General features: G+C 29.4%; 3 protein-coding genes across 6 annotated transcripts in view; 2 read left to right on the top strand and 1 right to left on the bottom strand.

Annotated features, from left to right (window-relative positions):
* Cln7 overlaps nt 1-1555 on the top strand; it is a 47212-nt gene extending 45657 nt beyond the window's left edge. Inside the window, exon 5 of the mRNA XM_064356409.1 lies at nt 1044-1555. Coding sequence (XP_064212479.1) covers nt 1044-1310 — 267 coding nt within the window. The 3' untranslated portion in view covers nt 1311-1555. The remainder of the gene's footprint in view (nt 1-1043) is intronic.
* LOC659137 (solute carrier family 22 member 1) lies at nt 1525-18798 on the bottom strand. Its single transcript, XM_965469.4, has 8 exons — nt 18485-18798; nt 8515-8737; nt 8350-8456; nt 5728-5882; nt 5547-5661; nt 5003-5493; nt 4770-4951; nt 1525-1757 (listed from the first exon to the last, which is right to left on the bottom strand). Exons 1-8 carry the CDS (start codon nt 18640-18642, stop codon nt 1593-1595), a joined length of 1596 nt encoding a protein of 531 aa, XP_970562.1. The 5' UTR covers nt 18643-18798; the 3' UTR covers nt 1525-1592.
* On the top strand, nt 13182-15052 carry LOC135265962 (uncharacterized). 4 transcript variants are annotated; one of them, XR_010333865.1, is made up of 3 exons: nt 13182-14145; nt 14198-14282; nt 14337-15052. XR_010333865.1 is itself a non-coding variant. In XM_064356384.1 (3 exons), the coding sequence occupies exons 1-3, from the start codon at nt 13881-13883 to the stop codon at nt 14991-14993; spliced, it is 1014 nt and encodes a 337-aa protein (XP_064212454.1). In that variant the 5' UTR covers nt 13549-13880; the 3' UTR covers nt 14994-15052. The 4 variants fall into 4 exon arrangements, 2 of the variants coding, with proteins under 2 accessions (XP_064212454.1, XP_064212453.1); XM_064356384.1 differs by having other exon boundaries at nt 13549-14145; nt 14191-14282; XR_010333864.1 differs by having other exon boundaries at nt 14198-15052.
* Nucleotides 18799-19086: the final 288 nt, after the last annotated feature.

Here is a 19086-nt window from a genome sequence, read left to right as displayed (position 1 = left end):
TTTTTTCGAAGCACGTTTTTCAGCCGGAGACGTAAAATATCCTTAAAATAGACCACCCAATCCTAAAATGGGTGTTATTTCATTTTTTTAAACTACCCAAAATTGGATAAAAAATTACCAAATTATTGACTTATTTTACAAAAACGACTTAGTTATTTAAAAACTACAAAAAAGTGGCTTTGATAGTTTCTTTCGATTTAGTTTGTTTTTTTATTAGAATTTCGTCAAAATAATTCGAAAAACCACAACACTTATAGTCAAAAATCATGTTTGTTTTTTGATTTAAAATTTAATATATTTAGAGATGTTGCAAATCAAATCGAAAAAAAAAACAAAATGAATAAAAAATTACATAATTTTTCTATATTTTGAATGTTTACCACGTTTTTCAGCCAGAAACAACGAAAATATTCTCAAAATTTTCTTCAAGCCAAACTGTTTTTGCTAAAACTGAAAAATTCTTTGATCGAAATTGATATTGAGTCAATATTTTTCGTTCAACTTAGTTTGGTTTTTGAACCTGAAACAAATTTATTTTGTAAGATTTTGTTAATATACACTTCGATTTCATTTCTTTTTGACTGAAATTTTGTCAAAAATAAGCTGAAGAATGACACAACTTTTTATGTTTATTACCTAATTGAACCGAGCTCAAATCACCTAAAATACCGAGCCCTATCTCTAAAATAATCAATTTTTACGTTTTATTAGCACAATTTTAATTTTCGCAAAAATTGTCAAAGGTGATTTAAGTATTTTACAAAATGAAATATGAATCCGTGTTTCGCTGAGTTTGTTATATTTTAATTTTAATCACACAGTAAAATTGATTTTGCATTAAGCGCATAATTACCTAAATATTTTGACTTTTTCTCCAAATGTCGAGATGTCTTAGCGAATTTGGAAATTGCTTTATTTGTTGTTTGTTTTGTTATTATAACAAAAAATTATAGACGAAATGTCGGACATTATAGACGCGTCATTTTCATTTTGTGTGACTGTAATTTAAGCTTTGTTTTCTAATCAAAATTATTTGGTTCTAGGGAGTTTGGATGGGTTTAATGACTGGTTCTGGTTGTTTGTCACGTGTCATGGGTCCAGTATTTGTGACATACATCTATGAGGAATTTGGTACAATTTGGACGTTTGGCCTAACTACAGTCATGATGGTTATTTGTCTATTTTGGCTTCTTTATTTTAACAAGACTTTAATTCCTGTTGAGATTCAGACTGTACCTGAAGGTGAAGAATTGAAGGACATTAATGATTTGGTTACCATTCCTTTAAATGATAAAATTCAAGACGATTGAGTTTTTGAATTTCTGGGAGAGGTAAAATGTTGTTACTTACGTACTAGATTGACTCAGCCAAACATTGAGGGTTTTTACTGATGGATCTCAAGACTGTATCACATACCAGATATTTAAATATTGTAAAACTATAAGTGATATTTTTACTAGTTAACGTACTTAAGAGTATATGTTATTTTTATATTTTGTGAGATGAAATAAAATGCCAATCAAATACTTTAAAATAAATATTATTACGCCTAAAATGTTTAGTACTTTTTTACAAAACTCATCACAGATATGTTAGTCTTTAGGTACACTATTTTTATTTTTTCCTATACTAATGGCTTCATCTATCGTATCTGGTAGCTTAATGTTTACAGTCTCTGGAAATAGAAGCGTCAAAAGTCCTGCGATAGTGGCCATTGCTGTGTACATTATAATTGGCAGAGGTTCCCAAATTTGAGCCTAAAATAATTACTTCGTAATTAGCAGACTGTGGAAAAAATAGAGCAATATTTGGAACCCGAAAAAACTTTAATTATGGGATAAGTTGGCTCGCTAGAAAACTGGTAATGTTTTATAGATCGTGAAAAATGATCTCTTAATAGTCAGCTAATTTTAAAAGTGGGATTCCTAACCTACTCAAGTTGACCTAATTTGATTGTAAATAACGATAAACACGAGACAAACAAACAAAATTCAGGTAGTAAAATTAGTAAAAGATAAAGGTAATTTAAAAAGTTTAGCGAAAAATAAAAACCTACTAATTTGCACACAATCACATAAATTTCAATACATAAAAAGTGTAAGAAACCAAGTTGTACAGAATTATTTTTCTATAAAAAGTCTGCGAAGCGACACCTCTATTTTTTTAAGGGAAAAGAATCTTTAAAAGGCTCTTTAGAGTACAGAAACAAAGAATCATCAAGAACAATTCTTAAACGAAACTAGAAAATAATTACAAGGATGCAGAAAAGAATTTATATACAATTTTTTAGAAAGAAAATTTGAGAATTTGAAGAATGCAAAAGAGCGCAGCTAAAGAATAATTAAGATAAATTTTTAACGAAACTAACCATATTAAATTTTTTATATTTTCAGTTTCTCTCAGCTTATTACAACAGTTTGATACACAATACTATTGTCTTTTTCCCAAGCTATTGTGGCACTAGCATAACAGTTGAACTAAAACTTTAAAAATCTCCAAAAAAATATCTCAAAAACTCTCAAGATTTTTTCTCCAAGTTAGATATTATCAGTTTAACAGATTTTGGCTTTTTTCTGATTTAATTGTGAATTTGAAAAGCGTTTTAATTTTTATTAGGCTTTTATAAAATCACTTTTGTAAAGTGTAAAGTGTTGTTATTTTTTGTTGCTTTGCTTTCGAGCTTTAGCTTTAGGTGCTTTTTCAGGAAATTAAACAGTAGGAATTTTAAATGAATTACGTAACTAGTTTTTGGTTTTTTTAAACGACAAACGACATTTTTCTTTATTATATTTTACTCTTTCCAATAAAAAAAGGCTTTTTAATAATAAGGTTTATTATAAAACAAAAAATAAATAAAAAAGAATCATTTCTTTTAAAATTAACCCATTAAAAAAAGCAGCTTGAGTAAAATTATTTTAAAAGATATGAATATACTATTTTTTTCTACTTTCTATTTTTGTCGTTTGTTTTTGTTCAGTTTAACTTATCAAAATCTGTTCAAATTTAGATAATTTTTCTGTAAATTCTGTAAATTATCTGTTAATTTAACTGTAAACATATGCTAAGAAATGGAAAATCGTTTGATTGGTTTGCAAATTTAAAATGTTGGTGATATTAACAATTATATTGTTCAACATAAAAAACGAAGCCAACAACATGATCACAAGAAAAATAAGATCGATAAAAACAAACAAGTTTTGAAAGTAACTGTTTTCAGCATTTTTCAATATCAAATTTTCGAAATTTTAATTTTCTTAAACTCTTTCTATTAAGGAGGCCCCTCAGAACTGTCAAAATGATAAAAAAATATGTGTCTTTACACTTGTTTTACTTTTATAATCGAGAACAATTTTCAATCAGAAACCATTGTGGCGCCTCCAACTGGCAATTAAATTTTAAAAGCGGATCTTTTAAAAAAATGTAATTTTCAAAGAATTTTTTCTAAAGGTTATTTTTTCCTTGCTATTGCTAGTATCGGGTTCAATTTTTCCATCCATATTTACAATGATGTTGTGCTTGAATGGTGTATCTGTGCAATGTCATGCGTTTGGCACTCAAGTCTCAGATCAGCAGACCAAAAAAACGGATTCAACACTAAATAAAAAATAAGTAGTTTTGTGGGGAATTTTGCTTTTTGTTTGGTACTGCTACGTAGTCTATCTTTTGAAATATGTATTAAAAGTATGGACAGTTCTCGGGGGCCGTCTTAAAAACTAAAACGAATTTCAATTTTAGTTTCGTAGGCAACACTTTGAAAATAGTTTTGACCTGTCTTGACCCAACCTTGCCAGAAAATATCACTTTCGAGCCTTCGAATAAGCCATAAAAGTACGTATAGATCGTCTTAAAAGAAACAAACTAAAAATGTTTTTATTATACACATGGTGTTGCATACAGGGTGGTGAACCAAAATTACTTTTTTTAAATAAAACACCTCATATATTTTTGCATTATTAGATTCTGCGCAAAAAGATATTGTAACTTTATATAAACTATTATGGGTCTATCTCTTTTCGTTTCGGAATTATTCAACTGTTCGCTATAAAAAAGACAAATTTATGAAAAATCACTACAAAGTCGACAATGAATATTTTCCGACAAATTTACCGCAGAAGAACTCAAAATACCTTGCAGTTTTAGCAAATACGAGTAGTCGACTTTTACTTGTAACACTGAAATAGTGTACAGAGTGTGCCTGTTGAATAACTCATTTTTTTCATATGGAACACCATGTTTTTTTACACGAATCGATAGTATTTGGATAATATTTGGCAATACGAGTATTTCAAGTAACAAAAAAGTTATAGACCGATTACACACCCCTGGGTCACCCTGTATGTCCTATTTTATGTTTTTACTATCCTTTTTTAGAATACTTTCTAACATATTTTAAAGATCTAAAATGTGGGCTGTACTGATTACATAAATAACTTTTACTGTTTACTGCTGAACAGAAAGCCATTGTTACAACACAAGAGTATATCTTAATTTCTTCATTGATAACCATACATCAAAGCTATGTTTGTAATTTCGTAATTGTCAACTAATATATATTTCAAATGCTGATAATAATCGATCAAAATTTTGAAAAAATCTGCGGAATCTAATCACTTTTTGGAAAAAATTAAAAGTTTCACTTAGTCGAGTTTGACAAAAAAAATTTAAGTTTCTGTTGGTTGTATTCCAAAAATTACAATCAACTTTTACTAATTTTTCGGGTTCAAATATTGCCCTAGACTTAAACCAAACTGGTATAGTTAGTTACTCACGAGCAATGGGGTTTGCGGTGCTATCATAGAGCCTATCCTTCCAAAAGTTGAGCATGCCCCCATTAAAGAATGTCGCAATGGCGTTGGAAACAATTCACTTGTTATAACGTAGGTTATTGTAAACGCAGCTGTAGCGCCAAATTTTCCAAGCATCCACATTGCAAGGCTAACATTGTGTAAATCTGTAAATCAATTAAAATTAATTTAAATTTAAATAATGTCACCATGTTTACCTTTCGGAATGAAAATAAACACACAACAGGAGATACCAGTCATGAAAAATGACAAACTCAGGGACCACTTTCGTCCCATTTTTTCAACAACATAAATACATGCAAAATAAGCCGGAATTTCAACTAACGAAGTTAAAATAAAATCTAAATAGCCATTGCCTGCCAAGGCGACAGAATTCAGCGTTAAGCCGTAAAAAAGAAATGCACAAGTGATCCAACAGAAGAAGCAATTGATTAGACGAAGCATCAAAACCGGAGATTTGAACACTTCAGAGATTGAAGATTTGTTAGAATCGCCTGTGTCAGCCATTGCCAGTTTATCTAAAGCGTCTTCAGATATAGTTTTTCCATTGACTTTTGCGACACGTCTCAGAGTGTCTTTGGCTTCTTCTATTTTTCCTTTACTGATATTCCATCTAATTGATTCTGGGATTATCCAAAAATAGACAAACAACAACATTGGAGGACCGTACAGTACGTAAATAATCGGTCTAAAATTTTTCTTCTTGAAGCTACATTATTTTGGCTTAAATTGCTTACAAACCTCCAGTCTTCAAAAAACCATGCTGAACCAGCGGCAAAAACTTCCCCCAAAGCATAACAGGAACTTACTAACGTACCAGTTAGTACTCTTTTCTTTGGTCCAACTAGTTCAACACCTAAAACCCCAATAATAATTATTTAAAACTTTTAATTGTTCGATATTTTTCTTGTACTTTACTTACCCATAATAAATCCGCAAACGTAACTGCCGGCACCAAACGCAGCATCCAAAAATTCAAATACTAAAAACCAAATGTAAGTAGGAGCAAGCGTTCGAAGTAATCCACAAACTCCGCATAGTATAAGGCCCCAAATAAATATAACTTTACGGCCAAACCTTAAAAATTTATACTACATTTTTCCTGTGTATAAAGTGATGTTTTTCCGAATTCCGTCACGTTTAATTTTGCCGTGATGTGCTCACTTATTACATAACTTTGACATAATAAAATTTAGTTGATTTGTGAACTTATTGCTTTCTTAGACCATATTTATTCAGGGTGATTTTTTAGGGCCTACATTAGAAACTTTTTAACTTTCTATAAAACTAGACTTTTAAAATTTTGTATATGATTCAAATCGACCATTCTAAGTTTAACTAAATTATTTTCAAAATGGCTAAGCTTACGGAACTACGAGAAATTGACACCAACTTTGAAAATTTCAAAGTAACCAAACATTTTTATTGCATTTTTCAATTCGCCTCTTGAAACTGAGTAAGTTGTTAGTACTTATCTGTAATAGTTCTTGACAAATGCCAATTTTTTTGTTAAAATTTATTTGCAAGGATTTATCTATAAGATATCACAACCCCTGAAGCCTTTTGAATGATTTTTTTTGCATTTGATAACAGTAGTTTTGAAGAGCTTTCTACAATTTTCACAAATGTCAACTGTCAAAATTCATGGCTAGTATGATTTTTTTAATGGTTATCAAAAATCGGCTATAACTCAGTTTTTTCAAATGGAGCGACCCTATTTTCTTAACGGCAATCGAGAGAACAATAATTTTTATGGTGATTTTCATCAACACGTCCTATACCTATCTCTTACAGTTTTGGAAAAAAATCACAAAAAACGGATTTTACTTCGTTATTTTTATAGTTTACCAAGTAGACCTTACAAAATGGTCAACAATTGTCAAACTTCAATATTTTATTTAGTATTTAGCTGGTTTATTATCAAAAATTGATGTTCTTATAACTGCCATTGAAAAAAGAGGGACATTACATTTGAAAAAACTGTTATAATAATTATTTAATTATCATTTTAAAAAAATTATAGTAGCCTTGCAATTTGACAGTTGACAATCGTTAAAATTTCAGAAGACCCTTCGAGCCTTTAGTTATCAAATGCAAAAAAATATTATGATATAATTAAAATTATGATATTTTAAATAAGCCCCTGTAAATAAAAATTTTAACAAAAAAATTGACATATTTCAAAACTATGACAGATAAGTACTAACAATTAGGGTATATTTTACTCAACTCCAAAACGCGAATTCAAGAATGCAATATAAATAGGTAGTTACCATTTAAAATTTCAAAGTTGGCGCCAATTTCTCATAGTTCCGAAAGTTCAGCCAACTTGAAAATAATTTAGTTGAACTCAGAATGGTCACTTTGGATCGTAAAAAAATTTTAAAGCTCAAGTTTTATTAGAAGTTAAAAAGTTTTTAATGTAGGCCATCAAAAAATCAGCCTGTATATGAAAAAGGTTCTGAATAACCACTTCCTTCCACCACTCTTTTTATTCAGAACCTTTTTTATAGTTGATTTGTATAAACTTTTTTTAAGTTAAATCAATGTACGACGGAATTCGGAACAGTTTGTACATAATATGTTTAACTCGCACAATTTGCTGCGCTGCACTCACTCGTTTTGGCAAACATTATGTACGTTAAACAAAATCGGTTTTTCATAGCTAGAGACCGGATTTTAGGACTGTTAACCAAAAAAGTCCAGTCAATACATAAACTAGGCCACTCTAGGAAAATAGGGTATACTGCATAGTTATTGGTCAATTAAGCAAAAATCTAAAATTGAGAAATCATTAACACTTTCAAAATGAATGTATATTGCGCGATTCCAAACTAAGGATTGAGATGTTACAATGTACATGATCCTAATTATTAAACAATGTTAAAAATTTTATTATTACTGTATTTTTTATAATTTTTTATTTATTAAGTGCAAGAAATTCAGTTACTGACCGGGTTGAAAAATTATGACATCTGGCCAATAACTGTGCAGTTTACCCTACTGGAATAAAAAAAACAAACAAAAAAATATTCAACAATTTTTTCGGATTATTAGAGCTTCTACAGTCAAAATAATAGAAATGTGTATACAGAGTGTCCATAATCAATCTTTAAATAGCTGAAAAATAAATATTAAAGGTCAGGTCAGGTCAGGCCAAAAAAATAAAAATAAAAAATAATGTTTGTGTTGAAAAAATTGAAAGAGAAGTCAAAATTATATCTTTAGGATAAAATAGGTCTGTTTCAAAACTATAAAAACGCCAACGTCACATTTTTTCTAAAAATAGCAAAATTATTCATGCATTTCAAGAAAATAATAGCTAATGTAATTTATATTTTCAAGAAGGAACCTACTCATTAATAACAATTTTACAATTTTATCACTCTTACTATAAAAATAATTCGGTTTTTTTATATTTATTTTTTTTAATTCGTTAAAATGTGACGTTGGCGTTGAAAGAGTTATTACAGCAAAGGAAAAAAAGCAATTTTCCTAAAATTCGGTCTCTACTCATTAAGTATTATGTAAAAATAACTATTACCTGTCTGATATGATTCCTGAAATAAACAATCCGAAAAACTGTCCCACGTTATTGATGGTACCAACTAACGTCAGTTTCCACAGATTATCATCGCATTGGAGATTATACTAAAATACAAGTTGGTTTAATTAACATTTGTCTCTTCAATTTGCTTTGAATGTTTACCTCCTGTAAAATGCTTTTTTCTCGTGTTTCGTAAACAAATGTATCGCATCTTTCTGTCAAACTTGTGAAATCGCCTTCTTTTGTGCAATTGCCAAAATCTTGCGTGGCATTGATTATGTATCTTGTGCATTTAGCTGGATTCGTATCGGTATAAGGTACAGCGTTTGGTAACCAAGGTGGTTCATATTGTGGGTCAACTGTGTCACATTGGGGAATTTCGCACCTATTGGGAACAAAGAAATATGCAATACAATTCAAAGAAAATTAAATCAAAGTTATTTTTTTTGAATGAATATTTAGAAGCGACTAAACGGATTCCATTTCTTTAATTGATTAATTTGGATCTATAGGGTGGTCCCGTCCTTTGTAGCTCAGTTATTATTAAAGTAGGAGCTCTGATATTTTCTATGACCTAGGACACATTTTAGAAAATTGTTTTTGATTACAGAGTGTAATTACAAATAGATAATAATTTATTTTTTATCTTCAGAATTTGCTTAAGAGATTCTAGTCACGTTTTTGAAAATACTTTGACGTTCTTATCACAAAAAATCAAAATGGTAATTTATTATACAAGTAAAGAAAAGTTGTTTATTATCTGAGTGATGTGTTACAGAAAGGAATCACGAGCAGATAATGCCAACTTTTCTTTACGTGTATAATACGTTCGCTCTTATAGGTACACTGAAAAATTTTTGTTAAATTTTTTCACCGATAGAATAAAAAAATCACCAAATGCTTACTTTATTCAATGGAGTAAGATAAAAAAAATAACTAAATGAAATAATGTAAAGTAACCACTTGTAGAATAAAGGTGTACTACCTCTACTCGTACGTATGGAATAAGCAGCAAATTACTAATACCTATAAGAGAAAATAACTAAATCTAGAGTTTCTGCATTGGGAAAGTTGGGACACTGAATGTCAATTTTTGAAATTTTGTTTCATATACGTCCGCTGGAATATGTAAAAAAAACAAACTGGAATAGAAATCAGTGGTGTTACACTTCAAATTTGGCGAAGAGGCAAATAAATGTTTCAAAAAATGTTTCCCTTTTTCGTCGATTAACTGCGTTTAGAAAGGATTTAGATTGGCAGTCGTCGTTAATTTACTGTATTTTTTAATATTAACTCCAAATTTTAAAAGAGATTTCTTTGTAAGTACGAGGATTTTACGTCTAAACTTTTCACCATAAACATTTTTCCCTTTAAGAAATGGTAATTATCGATGAAAGAGAGAAATTGAACCTTTCCTACCAAGTTTCACGTTTATTATTAACAAGCATATGGAAAAGTGGATTGTCTAAATAATGTTATGCACAAAATCTGTGAGATTTTGGGACTTTGTCTATGCATTTGCAAAATACGTAGGCACTTGGATCCAAAATTGGGTCTAATTTTTAGCAAAGTTAAACCTTAAATGGCTTCTTGATGATCAATTTTTGGGACGAGGTGTTTAACTAAAAATTGTGACCGGAAGAAAGGCATTTTTAGTATTGAAGTATGTTTTAAGTTATGTATTAGCGGTTTCATAACTATAAAAACGTGCATTTTACCAAATAATTTTTTTAAATAAGATTGATACAATTGTAAAAACGTTATTATAATAATAATTTTTTTTTCTATCAATTTATACAGATGTAGTAACAAAATTGATACGAAAAACGTTAGTATTATACACAGAAATAACAATAACGTAAAAATAATTTTAAGACATATAAGTCAAAAAACCTGTCTGTTATAGAATTCGTTTAAGGTAAATGGTTCGAGATCCAAAATGTAGTCAAATATTTTCTTTTTAAATAAATTTAAATTACAAGGTGTGCGTAGATGCACACGTAAACTATTGTGTAGTTTTATTCCTGCATAATAACTATTTTTTTCCGTCAGTGTAAGTTTGTATCTTGGATACTCAAAGTCTACTTCGCGAGTGTTGTACTTATGGTCGTTAGTGACATTAAATAGTTGATTATGTTTAAAGAAAAATAAAAGCAATCTATATGTATATGTATAAACCAGTTACTGTGAAGAAGTTATTGCTTTTAAAGATGTTCCTACAAGTTTCATTATATTTTAAGTTAAACATAGTTCTCATGACTTTTTTTTGAGCAACAAATACTTTTGATATCTTTCCACTTAGTATTAATATTAATGATTAGAACTCTTATTGAAATTATAAATTAAATTAGCTATTAATTGTTTGAAGTGCATAAATACTTTATAACAGCTAATTTTGAGAAAAAATGCGACGTTGGCGTTTTTAAAGTTTTGAGACAGCTAATGATTAATATTAAAATAAATATCGACAAATTTTAGAAATGTCAACATTAATTGTAGGTATTCAATTGTTTTTTTAAAATAGTAATCCCAAAGTTCCTACGTTTCCTACTTCCCTGGTTAAATTTGACGTAAAATAATAACATTCAAATTATTTTCCACATGAACCTTTGACACAAGGTGTTAACAAAAATTTTAATAAAAAAAAAAAGATATAATTTTGAGATTTACATAAAATATAAAGCAACTCTTTGCCTGAAAAGGAATTTAAAGTAAAAAATGTTAGGTAAAATTGTAAACAATGTGTTTTTCTTTCAGCAAATCAGTGAACATTTTCATAAAATAATTTTAATTACTTCGTTTATCCTTAATTACTACTTGTGTTATCATCTATCAGTGTAGAATGCTAGCTAGATCTAATTCGATTATTTTAGTATGTCAATGAGGAGATTATTTATCAATAAATTTGAATGTCTAGATCTTTGCTTTTGTTATAATATCCACCCAGATAATGATCCAAAAACAACAATCGGATGTAATCTTTAATCGCACTAGTCAATCTAAAAAAGATCGATCAACAATAACAATTAAAAAATAACTTAAATTAAATGTAAGTTCAAAGGTTACTTGTGGTAAATGCCTGAAACCATTCAAAATGTAAAATTTTTAATTTAATACCTAAGTACTGGTCCTTGTATTTCATATTTTAAGTGAAAGTTATGTTTTTCATGCTGTTGATTAAGTATTAAAATTATTTTATCGAAGTTCTCATCAACTTCCTTTATATTTAAATTTAGCTATTTGCGAAAAATTTTTAAGGATTTGCATTCTCATACTCAAAAATTGGTAACTCTGCCATTTAAAAGAATTGAAAACCATTTTTTTTGTCATTTGAAAGAAACTTAGATCTTTCTTTTGGTGTTTTTAAATTTCTAGAATAGCTTAGCAAACCTGAAATTGTTTAAGTTTCGTTTGTAGAATCCGAACATCAATAACTCATTTTTTCATTGAAATTTTTCAATTATTGAAATTATTCAAATAAAATGTTTCAATAATGTAATTCTACCTACATTGCGTTAGATTCCGGCTAGATTTCACGTTATATTAACTAGCTTATGCTATAAAATTTGAGGATGGCCAGAAATTTGTAATTCTTGTAATTTGTAATACAGGCTGCTCCGTCTAAACATTAGAAAGTATTGGAAGTTCTAATAATGGTAATCACCCCAAAATTACAACCATAGTCCGTTAGTTCCTGATCAATGAAAATGTTTTCAACATGTCGGCACTTCCGGTTATACCGGAAGTTGTTATCAACTTTCTTATTTTAAATGGAAAACAATTTTTTTACTGCATTTTTGGATTACTCGAATTATTTTAAGAGAGTTTTTATCAGATTTCCCTAGACCTTTTAGTCATTTTTGAAATATTAAAGGTTTTTTGGAAATTTTTGGATTTGCATCTTCAGCTTCAAAAAGAAATAATTTTGCCGGTATTAAAAATTTGGAAATCCTTTTTTATTCGTTTGAAAGAGAAGATTTAAATCTTTTCTTTTATGTTTTCAAATTTCTAAAAAAGTCAGCAAACCCCAGGTTTGTAAGTTTAAGTTTGCAAAACTTCAAACACTCATAACTCCAATTTTCAAATAAAATGCTGCAATTTTTATTTCACCAAATGGTATTTAATTCTGCATCGATCTGTATTAATATTTTCTACACTTTGTTTAAGAATTTTCAAGTTATACAAACTTTTTGTTGGCAGTGAGAAATTCATTAGTCATGGTTCATTTCGCCTAAGTTGACATGGAAACATGAATAAAATAATAATGAATAAAAGTTTTTGAAATCTAAATTTAATGAATTTATTTTGTTTTAACGGAAAAGAAAGCAAAATTTTGAACAGAACTTATCGTTAATTCAATAAGAAATGTTTTTTTGTCAAAAACACCTGTGGCTAGTAAGGAATTTTCGACAATGTCAAAGAAAACCAACATAATTTAAAAATTATCACAGTTAGCTAGGTATAGGAAATGCTAATACAGATCGTTGAAGAGTTAATTTTTTTCCCCTTAGCGAAATAAAAATTGGGGCATTCCATTTAAAAAGACTGACCTAAAGCTTGTAGAAATTGTCCAAAAATAACGTTAATATTAAGTTTGTAAAAAAAATTCCAATTCTGTTAATACTGAAGGAAAGACATGTATGATTGTCCAAATACGATTTCTAAATCTCCAAAATTGGCAGAATTCGAAATTTTTCAATTTTTTTTAAACCTAAATATTTAAAAAATGGCTATATTTAGGCATAGGAAAAACTGATAAAAATCCCGTTCAAATAACTCAAGTTTACGAGATTGCATATTATACAATATGTTCACAAATTGTTCATCAAGTTGACTGTGGAATTAAAATCAATGCCGCTTAGTCCAAATGACTATCATAATTTTTCTGTCAAATCTTTAAACTAACTTTTTACTCACTTTTTGGCATTTTATCGACAAAGTATTTTCAAGTGAAGGGTTTGTCTTGATTTGTGTTTTATATTTCCGTGACTGTGTTGTGTATTCTTTCGTTTTTGAATTCGAAGCATTTTTGCATTACCGGGTGCTCAAAAATCGGCGCACCAACTCAACGGAGTGTGGTAGAGAATTGCTTACACATAAAGGTAAAAATAGTAAAAAAAATTTTTGTATTAAACTTATAGATAAATAACGAATTTTAAATAAATGATATGTGGCAACGTTGTGTAACAGTCGTGATCGCAATAGAACTTGATCAACTATAAAAATTAGTAATTTTTGTATTAAGTGCGCGAAATGAGTGTTTTTTTAATGGCGCCTGAGAATGTTATTTTAGTCGAGACCGCCAGGTCGAGACCTAAAAGACATTCGAAGGCGCCATTAAAACATGAATTTCGCCACGAAATACAAACAACGTTTTTTCTACAGCCTCCAGATGAAGAAAAAAGTAACAGAAATTAGTTGGAACAAAATGGTCTGATAAATCGAGTTGCTTGCATGGTTACGATGATAAATAAAAGTGATAGTTGCGAAAAATTTGTCACAATAGGTATTTTTGTTGAAGAAGTGTGATGGATTTTAGCAGCGAAAACGAAATAGATGCAATTGCAAGCGCGGCAGTGTCGAATCTTTTGCCTGCTAAATCAAGACCGCAGTACGAAAAAACGTATCTTCAGTTTCGGCAGTGGTGTTCTATGAAAAAGATTGATCAAGTAACGGAAAATGTTTTGTTGGCGTATTTGGAAGAAAAGTCTACCACCTTAAAGCCACCAACACTCTGGGCCCTTTATGCGATGTTGAAAGCCACCTTAAACGTTAAAGAGAATATCGATACACGTAAGTTTCCGAAGTTAGTGCCCTACCTGAAAAGCAAAAGCGTAGGTTACAGAAGCAAGAAGTCGCAAATTTTAGACAAAGAAGACATTAGCAAGTTTATTAATGAAGCAGATGACAAGATATATTTACTGATGAAGGTAAACTTATCATATTAGTGTAATACAAATCAAAACAACTCGTTTTATTTATAGACTGTGCTAATTTTGGGTATATCGGGAGCCCTTCGACGTGAAGAATTAGTTAAAATGAAGCTAACTGACATAGAAGATAAACAGTCTGTCTTAATTGTGAAGGTGCCTGATACAAAAACCCACTGCGAACGAATATTTACTGTTTCAAATTTAGAAAATATAGAAATTGTCAGAAAATATAGAGCTTTGCGGCCTCCACGGGCGACTAGTGACCGTTTATTTTTAAAGTATACCAACGGAAAATGTGTGAATCAAAATGTTGGAATTAACAAAATCGGAGAGATACCAAGTTTGATTGCAAAGTGGCTTAACAAAGACGAACCTAAAAAATATACTGGTCACTGCTTCAGAAGAAGCTCTGCCACTCTTTTGGCGAATGCTGGAGGTGATCTAATTTCAATTAAACGTCATGGGGGCTGGAGAAGCAGCACAGTGGCAGAAAGTTACATCGAGGACTCTTTGAATAATAAAATTGAAATTGCCAATAAAATTCAACCTTCTTCCTCCACAGAAGAAAACAAAATCACTCAACCTTCTACATCGGCTTCTTTTAATGGCGAAAATAACTTTCATTTACAAGCGTCTTCACTCAGGCCTCTGGGGATAAACGGGGGCACGTTTTCGTCATGCACATTTAATTTTCATATGTCAAAGTAAATATCTATTATTATTGTTTTGTAATATTGTTCTGTATAATTATAAAACCTTTAAAACTACCTCTCATTATCGATCCGTCTCTTCATTTCGGTTGCTGTTGATGTCTTTTCGTGTTACTAAAATTGTAACAGAAATAAGTTGGAACAAAATGATCTGAAAAATCGAGTTGCCTGCACAGTTAAAAAATATTATTTTTTCACTGTGAAACCGTGAAAAAATAATATTTTTTCACAGTGAAAAAACGTCAAACTTCGCGCATAGGTAACCATGCATAAATGTCACGATTTTTTGACGGCTGTAGAAAAAAATTATTTTTGAAACGGTTTCCTAGGAAATAATTCCCAGTGTTGGCACATTTACAAACAGTGATTTTTTGATGAATTTAATTTTTGTTAAATTAAAAAAACTGCTAAGATCTGATAGTAAATTTAAAAATAATTATTCATCGTTTTGTTAGGGAACAATTTACTTAGTGCGAAACATGAAAACATTAAAAAATAATAAAAATTGAGGAAGTTAGCAAAATAAGTTTGTTGTTCCAGATTGTTTAAAATATAACATTAGGAATTTTTTCACGATTTTTCCCGTGATCTACACTCGCTTCTCAACAACGTACCACTGAGTTGGTGCGCCAGTTTTTGAGCACTCTGTATATTGACGGATTTGTCACTTTGGCAGCATTGACAATTTAAACTAAGCGGCACATTAGGTTCAAATTTCAAAGGTGACTTGATGAACAATCATTTTTGGACATATTGTATTAATAAAAACACATTTACATTTAGATTGATTTTCGTAACTTTAATACAAAACATATTAAAACTGCTTTCAATTTTTTAACAAAGTTAACAAACCTCAATTTTTTTATTGTAAATGTTGCAGAAATTTAATTGAGTATCGATCTGTATTTACCAAAGAAGATTTAACTTAAAAGTTATCAGTTATCAGTGTTACCACGTCACTGGTTCAGCAAGTTTTCTCGTATTTAATTGAATTTTTTTGTGAAAAAGTATTATTCTGGAACTACAGACTGATCCAGAAATACTGAGTCTGTTGGCAACACTGGACGTAAATTTTTAAGGATACCAATGGAGTACTCTTCCAGTTAACAACAATTTAACATTCTTGTGGGGTTGTACGTCAAATAATTGTCAAGAGAAATCGAATTCGGTTACAGTGTTGCAAATTACGAGCACAAATACTTTCAAATGTGTTGCCAACAGACTCAAAATTTCTGGATCAGTCTGTAGTTCTCCGTTCTTCTATATAGTAGGCGTTGCAAAGATTTTTGCAAAGACGTAGATCTCTTTTGTAAGCATATATGTAACCATGAGTTTGTTATCTAGAGAGTTATTCGTATGCTTATTTAAACTGGCTGTCAATAAATACCACATCAAATTGTCACTAGTTATTGTTTTTAATATAAACAAAATCTATTTTTTTTGTAAGTGGTGCAAAACGTTGCAGAAATGTGACAAATAGTGCCAACTATCATTAAAATCTAAACTAAAAAAGGTTACCTTTCACATGGAGTCAAATGTTTGAAAAAAAAAATTTGGTGTTCCTCTACTAAAGTTGAAATTTTATTAGAAAAAAACATTACCATACGAATTTGATTATTGTATTAAAAGTTGAAGTTTTAGAAATTAACTGTCATTTACTGAAATATGAAAAAGTCCTAAAATTTAGGACATGTGGCGGTTCAGTAACTTTATCTAAAATCTTCCACATTCTCTCAAAAATAGAAAATTTATTTTTATCTTCAGAATTCGCTCAGACTCCAATCACCTCTTTAAAACACTTTAACATTTTGTTGCATTTACATTAATTTTATTTGTTTTCAGATTCACAATTTCTTGTACCTACTTCCATTTCGCTAGGAATTTTTTTTTATGTCTGTTTTAAAAATGATACTTAAAAGTCGTTTAAAATTTCTTTGAACATACAGGGTGACCCAGGGGTGCGTAATCGGTCTATAACTTTTTTGTTACTTGAAATATTGCCCTGCCGTTTTTATTATCCGATAGACTTAAAGTCCACAAACTAAAAATATTTTTATTATACACAAAAGTGTTTTATACAGAGTGGTGAACCAAAGTTATATTTTTTAAATGGAACACCCTATATATTTTTGCACAGTTAGATTCCACGCAAAAAATAATGTAACTTTATGTAAACAATTACGGGTCTATCTCTTATCGTTTCGGAATTATTTAACTTTTTGTCATAAAAAAAAACAATTCTTGAAAAATCGCTGCGAAGTCGCCTATGAATATTTTTCGAGAAATTTGCAACAGAAAAAAATCAGAATGTACTGTAGTTTTATCAAATAGACGACTTTTAGTTAAAGCACGCAGATAATATACAGTGTACCAAAAAGTTGAATAACTCATTGTTTTCAAATGAAACAGCCTGTATTTTTTTAGAGGTATTGTTACCACTTTTTAATAATCTCTCTGAGGGCATGCGGTTTCTATAGCAAATCAGAAATATTTCTTAAAGTGTTCAAAAAATTTTTTTAATTTATTTTATTATTAATTATTTATTATTTATTTTTATTTATTTTATTATTGATGAGTAAAATTCATTTATGTATCAAGTAATAATTAAATTACTAATGCAATTAGTTACATTAGTAGATATCAAAAAATAAATTACCATCTGACTTATCAGATTCTAGGATAACAATTTTTTTAAATATCTCGAAAAATGTTTTAAATTTGCTATGCATTATAAAGCTTCTGCAAAATGCTATCGATACGTGTAAAAAAATACATAGTGTTCCATTTGAAAAAAATTTGTGATTCAACATCCTGTACATTATCTACGTGTTTCAAGTCAAAGTCGACTATTTGCTAAATCTATAGGGTATTCTAAGTTCTTCTGTGGCAAATTTGTCGGAAAATATTCATTGGCGATTTCGTAGTGATTTATCAAAAATTGATCTTTTTTATAGCGCAAAGTTAAATAATTCAAAAACGAATAGAGATAAACCTATAATAATTTATACAAAATAACATTATTTTTTGTGTAGAATCTAATTATGCAAAAATATATAGTGTTCTATTTAAAAAAACATAATTTTGGTTCAACACCCTGTGTATAATAAAAATATTTTTAGTTTGTGTATTTTAAGCCGATCTATCGTATAATGAGAACGGCATGGCAATATCTTAAATATCATAAAAGTTATAGTCCGATTTCACACAACTACATCAACGAACATTTTTATAAAATAATTTTAATTATTTCATTTATCCCTAACCAAAAATTAAACACTTGTTTTATCACTGCGGAATGCTAGATCTAATCGATTATTTTAATTTGTCAAAAAGAAAACTATTTATCTTCAAATTTGAATGTCTAGGTTTTTGCAATTATAATACCCACTCGGAAAATAATCCAAAACAACAATCGAATATAATCTTTAATCACGCAAGTTTATTTCTAAAAGCGATCGATCAACAATAACAATAAGAAAATGAACTTACCGATAACTAACATCCATGGCAGTAAAAACGAACGCCACATGAACTCCAGAGTGTAAAATAACACCAAAACAAACTAAACTAAACATAAACGATTGATATTTTCCAAAATCGCCAATTTGGACCAAAATCGAGTCCAAGGAGTTGTCTAGTGTGGTCATCCTGTATATTTTGTCTCTTGCTTAAAATTTAATAATACTATCACAGACTGTTGTTCTTATATGGAATACTTTTAGTTAAATGTAATTGTTGCATTGAATTTGAAACAATGTTGCGTTCGTAACCGTCCCGCAACTTCAACTGAATTGATTCTGGGAGCGACCTCTATTTATTCTTTCGAGATTAACGTTCTTTATCACATACGTTTATAATGAAAAACGCTGGAAGCGATTTATGAATGGGCAAGACATCCAATCAGATAAATCACACACAATTTGGCAGATTCTTTTTTTCAAAAATTTCCAACAACTGAAAAGCCCATCATATATTTTTTGTCTCAGTAAATATTTACTTCTTGTTGTATATTAATTTTCAAGTACGTGTTAATTGTTGAAGAATTTTTTGTATAGAGTAATAAAATATTTATTTTAATTTTACACCGAATT

The sequence above is a fragment of the Tribolium castaneum genome, chromosome 4 (assembly GCF_031307605.1).
Source record: "Tribolium castaneum strain GA2 chromosome 4, icTriCast1.1, whole genome shotgun sequence".
NCBI lineage: Eukaryota > Metazoa > Arthropoda > Insecta > Coleoptera > Tenebrionidae > Tribolium > Tribolium castaneum.
This window is presented reverse-complemented; position numbering and strand designations above follow the sequence as displayed.